General features: G+C 48.4%; 1 protein-coding gene across 1 annotated transcript; it reads left to right on the top strand.

Annotated features, from left to right (window-relative positions):
• Window positions 1-1,846: 1,846 nt before the first annotated feature.
• LOC114707504 (sodium- and chloride-dependent creatine transporter 1-like) lies at window positions 1,847-4,673 on the top strand. The gene has a single exon (XM_037202765.1). The coding sequence runs from the start codon at window positions 2,053-2,055 to the stop codon at window positions 4,036-4,038; it is 1,986 nt and encodes a 661-aa protein (XP_037058660.1). The 5' UTR covers window positions 1,847-2,052; the 3' UTR covers window positions 4,039-4,673.
• The last annotated feature ends 6,013 nt before the right edge of the window (window positions 4,674-10,686 follow it).

The following is a 10,686-nucleotide window of genomic DNA, read 5'->3' as shown; positions in this document are numbered from 1 at the left end:
GATGTCAAGTCAAGAAAGGCTGGAGAGACGGCTCAGGGGTTAAGAGCACAGGCTGCTTTTCCAGAGGACCCGGGTTCAATCCCCAGCACCCACATGGCAGCTCACAATTGTCTGTAACTTTAGCCCCCGGAGATCTGAACCCTCTCTTGGCTTCTTTCACTTAAATAATTTTTTTATTTATTTACTTATTTATTTTTGAGACAGGTTGGCCTCAGATTCATTGGTAGTTGAGAATAACCTTGAACTCCGGATCCCAGTCTCCACCTCCCACGTGCTAGGATAACGGGGACGCACAGCCACACCTGGCTCAGATGTGTCTTTTGATAACCTGTGCTGGAGGACAGGGTTGGGGTTGGGAGGGACATGAACCTGAGCTGTCATCTGGGAAATGCTGCAAAGCACAGCTGCTCCCAGCCCAGCTGGCCTGTTTCATTCGGGTCCTTAACTCTGCACCCCAAGCTTCAATTTTCCTAGCTTGAAAGAGGCGATAGTAAACCCTTGAAATATTTTGGAAGAAAAATCGTTAAGCGGGTAACTCAAAGTAGACGCTTGGAAACAGGAATTATTGCAACAGCCTGGGTAAGGGATGGTGACGCCGAAAGTGAGGAAGCGGTGGGGTGGGGGTGCAGGAGGGGGATTATGTTCTAGGGAAAGTACAGGAGAAACTGCGGACGGCTCTGTGGAAGATGGTGGATCACGTGGGAGCGGGGACAGGAAGAACCCAGGAATCTGCCATGTCTTAGTTAGGGTTCCTGTTGCTGTGCTCAACGTAATGTCCAAAAGCGACGTAGTAAGGAAGAGTTTATTTCACCTTACATGTCTCGGATCACACTCTGTCACTGAGGGAACTTGGGGCAGGAACTGAAGCAGAGACCATGGAGGCGTTCTGCTTACTGGTATGGTGTGCTCCTCATGGCTATCTCAGCCTGCTCTCTTGGCTCTCTGGACCACCTGCCCAGGGTGATACCACTCACAGTGAGCGGGGGGGGGGGGGGGGCGACGACTCCCACATTCATTATCCATCAAGAAAATGTACCCCTTCCCTATAGGCCAGTCTGGTGGGGGGCATTTTTCTCAGTTGAGGTTCGTCTTCCTAGGTAGCTCTCACGGTGTTGAGTCGACATAAACTTACCAGCCAGCACAGCTTGATTTTGATTATTTTTGCCCACACAGCACAATGGATGGAGAATGTGGGAGAGAGAGAAGGCTCCAGAAGAAATAATATACGGTGTTAGGAAGAAGAGGAAAATGGGAACAGATGTGAGATGGAAAAAGAAACCGAAGCTCCCAGGATCACAGTCCTCTTCACTGGCATAACAACCAGCACGTCTGCTCACCCAGTTCTCCATTAACTGATAAGGGGCTGCCCCAAAGCTTCTCTGATGAACTTGCTGAGTGTGATTTTCCACCTAGGCATGTAATACAGGTTGAGTTCACAACAAAAATACAAGAGAGGTGTAGGAATAAAATTTATCAGTTGATAGGCTGGGTGGTGGTGGCACACCCCTTTAATCCCAGCACTCGGGAGACAGAGCCAGGTGGATCTCTGTGAGTTCGAGGCCAGCCTGGTCTACAAAGCAAGATCCAGGACAGGCTCCAAAACACCACAGAGAAACCCTGTCTCGGACACCTCCCCCCCCCCCCCCCAAAAAAAAAAAGAATTTATCAGTTGATGAGTGTGGTGATATTTTATTTGTGCTTTAACAAATAAAATTTATCTGGGGATCAGAGAACAGAGCCAGCCACTAAATTAGACATAGAGGCCAAGCAGTGGTGGCACACACCTTTAATCCCAGGATTTGGGATCTCATGTCTTTGCTTGGGAAGGACACCACGCCTTTAATCCAGGAAGTGATGGCAGGAAGCAGAAAGTTATGTAATGCATGAGAACCAGGAACTAGAGTCTTTTAAGCAAATCATTCGAGACCCTCGGGGTGAGGATTCAGAGGCTATCAGTCTGAGTAAACAGGAACTCACTCTCTTGAGGCTGAGGATTTCATAGAGTAAGATCTTGGTGCTTTGGGGGCCCTCCTCAGGTGCAGCCAGAGCCCCATGCCTGCCTGCCACCCTCGAGGCACTGCTACCCCACCCGGCCTCGCCATCCCCGCCAGCATCGCGGCTCCAGGGACCATGGAGAAAAAGAGCGGTGAGAAAGGTATCTGTAGCGTGTCTGGCGACGAAAAGAAGGGTCCTCTCATAGTGTCCGGGCCCGACGGTGCTCCGGCCAAGGGCGATGTCCCTGCGGGCCTTGGGGCGCCCGGCGGCCGCCTAGCTGTGCCACCTCGAGAGACCTGGACACGCCAGATGGACTTTATCATGTCATGCGTGGGCTTTGCTGTGGGCCTGGGTAACGTGTGGCGCTTCCCCTACCTGTGCTACAAGAATGGTGGAGGCGTGTTCCTTATTCCCTACATCCTGTTCGTGCTGGTTGGAGGAATCCCCATTTTCTTCCTGGAAATCTCACTGGGCCAATTCATGAAGGCCGGCAGCATCAACGTCTGGAACATCTGTCCCCTATTCAAAGGCCTGGGCTATGCCTCCATGGTGATTGTCTTCTACTGCAACACCTACTACATCATGGTGCTGGCCTGGGGCTTCTATTACCTGGTCAAGTCATTCACCACCACTTTGCCCTGGGCCACGTGTGGCCACAGCTGGAACACTCCTGACTGTGTGGAGATCTTTCGCCGTGAAGACTGTGCCAATGGCAGCCTGGCCAACCTCACATGTGACCAGCTTGCTGACCATCGGTCCCCTGTCATCGAGTTCTGGGAGAACAAAGTCTTGAGGCTCTCTGCGGGGCTGGAGGTGCCAGGGTCCCTGAACTGGGAGGTGACCCTATGCCTACTGGCCTGCTGGGTGCTGGTCTACTTCTGTGTGTGGAAGGGGGTCAGGTCAACAGGAAAGATCGTGTACTTCACCGCTACATTCCCCTATGTGGTCCTCGTCGTGCTGCTGGTACGAGGGGCGCTGCTGCCTGGAGCCCTGGATGGGATCGTCTACTATCTCAAGCCTGACTGGTCGAAGCTGGGGTCCCCTCAGGTATGGATAGATGCCGGGACCCAGGTTTTCTTCTCTTACGCCATCGGCCTGGGGGCCCTCACAGCCCTAGGCAGCTACAATCGCTTCAACAACAACTGCTACAAGGACGCCATCATCCTGGCACTCATCAACAGTGGGACCAGCTTCTTTGCTGGTTTTGTGGTCTTCTCCATCCTGGGCTTTATGGCCACAGAGCAGGGTGTGCACATCTCCAAGGTGGCAGAATCAGGGCCTGGCCTGGCCTTCATTGCCTACCCACGGGCTGTCGCACTGATGCCTGTGGCCCCACTCTGGGCTGCCTTGTTCTTCTTCATGCTGCTGCTGCTCGGTCTGGACAGCCAGTTTGTAGGGGTGGAGGGCTTCCTCACTGGGCTCCTGGATCTCCTCCCGGCCTCCTGCTACTTCCGTTTCCAAAGGGAGATCTCCGTGGCCCTCTGCTGCGTCCTCTGCTTTGTCATCGATCTCTCCATGGTGACCGATGGTGGGATGTACGTCTTCCAGCTGTTTGACTACTACTCGGCTAGCGGCACTACCCTGCTTTGGCAAGCCTTTTGGGAGTGTGTGGCGGTGGCTTGGGTTTATGGAGCTGACCGCTTCATGGATGACATTGCCTGTATGATTGGGTACCGACCTTGCCCCTGGATGAAATGGTGCTGGTCCTTCTTCACCCCATTGGTCTGCATGGGCATCTTCATCTTCAACGTTGTATACTACAAGCCGCTGGTCTACAACAATACCTACGTGTACCCATGGTGGGGCGAAGCCATAGGCTGGGCCTTTGCACTCTCTTCCATGCTGTGTGTGCCCCTCCACCTCCTGGGTTGTCTCCTCAGGGCAAAAGGAACCATGGCAGAGCGCTGGCAGCACCTGACCCAGCCTATCTGGGGCCGCCACCTCTTGGAATACAGAGCTCAGGATGCAGATGTCATGGGCTTCACCACCCTGACTCCAGTGTCTGAGCGCAGCGAGGTCGTCATGGTGGAGAGTGTCCTGTGACAGGCACCCCCAGCTCACATCACCTGCTCATCCTGTGGCAGTCGTGGCAGCCCCCGCTTTAGCCTCTACCCATCCCACCAAGTTTGGAGGTCTGCCTGGGCCGGGGAGGGGAGGAAGCACCAAAAATGCTAACAAAAATAACTTTTTCCATTTTTAATAAAATGCCAAAAATGTCACCCCCCCCCCCCCCCAATATCTTGGTGAAGAAGAAGGGAACCTGTTGCATTGCAGACTTGGTCCGGGCTGTGAGACACGATTCTGCCACAGATACAATTGACATTGCTCCACACCACAGAGTAGGGCACACACAAAATTCTGCAGGGAACCATGACCATGCCTAACAACGACTTTGAAACCCCCCAAAAGATGATGGGATCTCACCATGATGATCCCACACGGACTATGATAAAGCCATCAAGCTGATTAACACCACCCAGAGATCGGCTTTGGACTATAAGCTGCTCAGAACAATGTTGAGATGGCTAGCTAAGATCCCCACCATGACAATTTCATCAGGATGATGATAATACCACTAGGATGACAAACACTACCCAAAGATCAGATTTAGACTACAAACTGCTCAACACAATTTTGAGATGGCCAGCTGAGATGATCCAGCCTCACAGACCTTCTTGAGCAAGGACTTGAGACAAGCCCTGCATTTTCACATTATGCAGAGACTGGACAACAAATGATACAGCTACTTCTCCTAGGACTTGACAATTAACTCAAAAATATTCTTTTCAGGATCCCCTAAGATGCCTTTGCCCCCAGACAGCAGGGAGTAATTTTAAGAACAGGAGGCCCACATTCCTAAGAGGTAGGATGGGTGGTTTTTGGTCATTCAATGGGTTTTGGATAATTGGCATTGTTTAGGATGGTTGGTTACAAGTTGTTATTGTTAATGGTCAAGAAAAAGGCTAAACAAAGGAGATTAGATTTAAGGTTCTTGTTTGAAAAAAAAAGAGCTAGATAAAAGGTAGATTATTGATTCTACTCTTAAAAAGATATAGAAATGATAGAATAAAGAGTAGATTATTGAATCTACTCTGAAAAGAAAAAGGAGGATATAGGTATGATAAGATAAAAAGGTAGATTATTGAATGTACTTTTAGAAAGCAACTACTAGTTTTAAATATTTTACATTGGATTGGGTTTTTATATATTGTATACAAATTTTGTATTGGACTCACCAAAATAGAATAAATAATAATTTTTTTGTCTGAATTTGTGAAATGCTAATGGACTGGACATTGTTAACGTGATTTTTGGCTGTATATACTTATTGTATATATATAGTATATATTATATATAGTATATAAGTTTTCTTATATTAGTTATAATTTTTTTTGTTTATTTTTTGAGACAGGATTTCTCTGTGTAGTTTTGGATCCTGTCCTGGAACTCACTCTGTAGCCCAGGCTGGCCTCGAACTCACAGAGATCCGCTTGCCTCTGCCTCCCAAGTGCTGGGGTTAAAGGTATGAGCCACCACCACCCAGCAGTTACACATTTTTTAAAAAAAATTTTAGACAAAAAAATGGGAAATGTGATATTTTATTTGTGCTTTAGCAAATAAAACTTATCTGGGGATCAGAGAACAGAGCCAGCCACTAAATTAGAAATAGAGGCCAGGCAGTGGTGGCACACACCTTTAATCCTATCACTTGGAAGCAGAGATCCATCTGGATCTCTGTGAGTTCAAGGCCACACTGGAAATAGAGCCAGACAGTGGTGGCACACACCTTTAATCCCAAGACTTGAGATCTCACGTCTTTGCTTGGGAAGGACACACACCTTTAATCTCAGGAAGTAATGGCAGGAAGCAGAAAGGTATGTAATGCATGAGGACCAAGAACTAGAGGCTTTTAAGCAGTTCATCTGAGACCTTCGGGGGTGAGGACTCAGAGGCTTTCAGTCTGAGGATTCATGGAAACAGGATTGGCTGAGGAGTTGGCGAGGTAAGGTTGGCTGTGGCTTGTTCTGTTTCTCTGACCTTTCAGCCTTCACCCCAATTACTGGCTCTGGCTTTTTTCTATTAATAAGACCTTTTAAGATTCGAGTTACAGCCGGGCGGTGGTGGCACACGCTTTTAATCCCAGCACTCGGGAGGTAGAGGCAAGCGGATCTCTGTGAGTTCGAGGCCAGCCTGGGCTACAGAGTGAGTTCCAGGAAAGGCACAAAACTACACAGAGGAACCCTGTCTCGAAAAACCAAAAAAAAAAAAAAAAAAAAAAGATTCGAGTTACAGATGAGAGATGAGAATATATGGGTTCCAGGGCAGCATCTAAAGAGAATGATGGACAGAGACTTGACTGATCCTTGAAGCAATAAATACCTCCTAGACCAAGAAGAAAGGGTACTTTTCTGTTTTTGAATCTGAGAAGTATGGCTTCGAGGAGCAAGAGAGAGGAGACAGCAAAAGCAGAATTTCAAGTCACGGAATTCAGTTAGGGTGACTACTCCTAGTTTGCAGGAAGCTATTCCAGATTTAGCTCTGAAAGCCCTTCTCCTAGGTACGCTGTTCTTTTTAGACAAAGTGGGGTGTTTGGTCACCTGGAGTCACTGGGAGGGTCATAGGCAGCAGGGAGTGTAGTGTGCCCATGGAACATTGGTCACGGGAACTGAGCATGGAGGAACACCGGGAGCTGTGACCGGAGCTATTCTGCTGGGGTGTGTGTGTGGAGGCTGAGTCGAGGCTCTGAGAGTTGAAAGCTAAGGGCCAGGGAGCAGGAAGCAATGGAGGGTTCACTGAGGAGACCCAGAGTCCCTTGGAGTGTCTGCTGTTGGGAAATTCAGGGTGGGAGGGCATTTTGTTGACTTTTTTTCAGGATGGGAGGAACTTGAGCAAATTTATAGGCATCCTGAAGGTAGAGGTAAGACAGCAAGGTTGAACGTTGGAGGGAAGAGGGCCTTGCTACGGAGTTGGACTCCAAGGAGAAGGAGCTAACGGGGTAACAGGTAGGTAGATTGAGAGGGGGATAATATTACTTTAAGTGGAGAAATCTAAAGGAGAAAAAGTGAGGGAGAGACGGGGAGGAGGACTTCAGGGGCCAGGCACCCCGCTACACAACAAGCCACGGAGTATAAGAATGAAGGCAAGGTTACAGAAGTAAGAAAGGGGGAAGGTCCAGAAGCCAAAGATAGACGGGGATAATTTAAGTTAAGGAAAACTGGCAAGAAACAAGCCACGCTAAGGCTGGGCATTCATAAGTAAGAATAGGCCTCTGTATATGATTTGTTTGGGAGCTGGGTGGCGGGCCCCCTAAAAGAGTAGAGTGAAAAACCAACAGCCAGAAGCCTGGATACAGATGTCCACTGTCTTGTACCAGGAGAGAAAGCTTAGGGATGCTTACGTTGTTGCCTCTATTAGCTCCAAACATTGGTCAGTGTGTGTACTGGAGATGGGTGACAGGAACTAGGGGAGGCACACCATATATGAGCAGACTGTCGGCTTGTGTCTGTCAAGGGAGAATCCCACCTTGCCATTTTCTCCAGCAGTCCTTGGGGGACTAGGCACAGAAGTAAAGAGCACCTGAGGCAGGTGAGGTAGGAGAGCAGGGCTGGTGAGGAGGAGGCTGAGGGGAGCGCATCTTAGACCAACCAACCCTGGGCTGAGTAACAAGGAAGGAGCCGGAAAGGCGTTGATAATTAGAGGCAATGGGGAATCCAAGGCAAAGAATAGACAGGTATTTCCTCATGACAAATGGCCCCAGGGGTAGTAGGACTTCTGGGTTGCTTGGCCTTGAACAAGCCATTTACTGTTGGAAACTTTGGTTCTTCCCTACTCCCAGTAAGATTACATAACTGCTATGGTATTCTTCACCTCCCAAGCCGATGTGTGATCGTATAAACCAGCATGTCCCGGACTCTTGAGCCTCTGGGCAAAGCACTTTCTGTACTTTTCCTCTTGAGTCAGTGTGAATCATTTCTGTTCAGAAGGAAGGAGCCCTGGGGAACAAGACAAGAGATCTCAATTCGGCCAGGCCAGGTGCCAAGCTGGAGTTCTAGCCATCAGCTCCAAATTCCCATTCTGATTACTCTGCCTAAGGGGGTCTCAGTAAATATTAACCAACACTGGGTGACCTTGGACAAGCTTCTGAAACCATTCACCAGCCAGGTTAACTCAACTACCAGTGAAAGGCATGCCGCCGGAGCTCAGGGTGGCCATGCAGAAGTATGAACAGAACGAGGGCAGGGATAAAGCTACACACGGAAATGGTTATTCCTGGAAAGGCCGTTGCCTCAGGTTGGGTTTTCCAGAAGCCGAGGCCCGCAGGGGCTCTTGTCCTAGGGCTGTATCAGGGTAATGCTTGCTTTCGGAAGTTGGGGGTGGGGAGCCGGAGCAGGCAGAATAAAGCACTGGGAGGGTCTGAGCTGCTTTTGGAGCCCTGCTTCACTCTTGTTCCCGTGGGAAGCGCAGGTACATGAGTTGTGCGCAGTTAGTCTCACCAAGGGACAGATGTCAATCAACTATTGGGGGGGGGTGGTAGTGGAAAATGTTCTTGTTTGACTTGGGGTAGTTTTGTGTAGAAGAAGGCAGACTTCATCAGCAAACCCTTATAAATAAAACTGCACGTGGTGGACATGAAGAAGGGGCCCACTGGACCAACTATAGCTACATTTATGGTCTAAGTATGAAATGCCCCCCACAAGGTTGTCTGTTGAAGTCTTTCTCCCTAGTTGCTAGTGTTATTTTAGGAGGCTCTGGGAACTTAGGAAGTGGGGCCTACCTGGAAGAAGTGGGTCACTAGGGGAGGGTTCTTGGGGGTGGATTTTGTCCCTGGTCCCTTCCTCCCCACCCCCTCTTTGCTTACTTCCGGGGAGTCAGTATTTAGATCTGATGAAGTCAAACAGTTTCTATGAGGATTCCTTGGGTTTTTACCTTGACCTTGGAAACTTCTGTGGTGAGTTTCATATAAAAGTATAAAACAACTCAGGGTTCCCCTGGGCAAATGTGTAGAGTCAGCTTGCTGTGCCTGGTGCTCTTTTGTATTGGGATAGTGTGGCAGACCAGCTCCACATTTATTTACCCCTGGGACTCTTGAGGAATGAGGGAGAAGAGACTTAGAGGAGAGAGAAAACACAGGATGGACTCCGGTGGGCCTGGATCCTTACTCACCGGCCCAGAACTTTATTCCAAAGGTCTATTTATAACAATGCCAAGGGGTGGAGCAAAAGACCTCCCCCTTGCTAGTTACAGTCAAGGGCAGACCCTTATAAACAGCTGGTACCCAGGCCCGTGGTCCAGTCAACCTCTTAGGCAGTCCTGCTGGGTATAGCCACTAGGAAACCCAGGGGGCTCCAACAGGAGAGCAGCAAATTGCAGAATTCCACTAAGAACCCATCACCCAGCAATCAGCAGCAAGCATTTGGTGGCACATTCCTCTCCCAGCTGTGAGCTGAGTGGCAGTAGGGGTCACATCTGTTTCATTTATTAAAATAACTGTACCAGGTGAGAATGGGTGAGGGATCGACTGATCAGGGTCTCCCAGACTCTTAAATGTGTATAGGAAGACAAGTTAGGAAATTGGTCATGCTTGTTAAGATCAATCCACGTGAGTCTATTTAATGGGTAATAGAGATTGATTAAGATATAAATTAAGGAAATACACTCATGAATACAGAGCCAAGAAAACAGCTGAAGTTGTCCTCTGTCTGACCAGGAGCGAATGCACCTGGCTGTCTGATCACGCCAGGAAGCAGGAAGAAGGGAGCACATGACTATAGTAGAATATTATTTTAAGGTGTCGTAGAATATTATTTTAAGGTGTGTTACTTTTGTTTACATTACATTTGTTTAACTCTGTGAAGCTGTTAATAAAGAACTGGCCAATAGTAAGGTAGGAGAAAGGATGGGTGGGGCTGGCAGGCTGAGAGAATCTACAGAGGGAGAAATCTGGGAAGAGGAATCTAAGATCTAAGAGCCAGAAAAGGAGGAGGACTCCAGGGGCCAGCCACCCACCCAGCTGCACAGCAAGCCATGGAGGAAGAGTAAGATTTACAGAAATAAGAGAACATGGAAAAGCCCAGAGGAAAAAGGTAGTCAGGATAATTTAAATTAAGAAAAGCTGGCTAGAAACTAAACTAAGCTAAGGCCGGGCATTGATAAGTAAGAATAAGCCACTGTGTGTGATTTATTTGGGAATTGGATGGTGGGCCCTCAAAAGACCAAAGACCAACCAACAACAATACATGACCCCTCTCCCTTTCCTTGTGGGAAGGCAAGAAGCACCACCTCTTTCAGGCCGCACAGCCCAAGGTCATGGGTGGAACAAATACCATTACAGGTCATGATAGTGATCTTGCTATTTATCAGAACATCTGGGTGGTTTGTAGTTTTTTACTATCACTAGAACTATGTGTACATAACATAGTTTAAAAATGAACATGTGTTTTCATTTCTCTGTAATACATGTCCTAGTGTGCTACTGCTGGTTGGTGTGGGAGTTGCATATTTCATTTTCTTAAGAAATTGCCAAGTTGGGGTACACACCTTTAATCCCAGTGCTCAGGAGGCAGAGGCAGGTGGATTTTTGTGAGTTCCAAGCCACCTGGTTTACAAAGTGAATTCCAGGATATTTAGGATTTTCACACAGAGAAACCCTGTCTTGAAAAACCAAAAAGAAAAAAATAAAAAATGGAAGAA

This window comes from Peromyscus leucopus, chromosome 2 (assembly GCF_004664715.2).
Source record: "Peromyscus leucopus breed LL Stock chromosome 2, UCI_PerLeu_2.1, whole genome shotgun sequence".
NCBI lineage: Eukaryota > Metazoa > Chordata > Mammalia > Rodentia > Cricetidae > Peromyscus > Peromyscus leucopus.
Note: the sequence above shows the minus strand (reverse complement) of the source record. Positions and strands in the feature narration are given on the sequence as shown.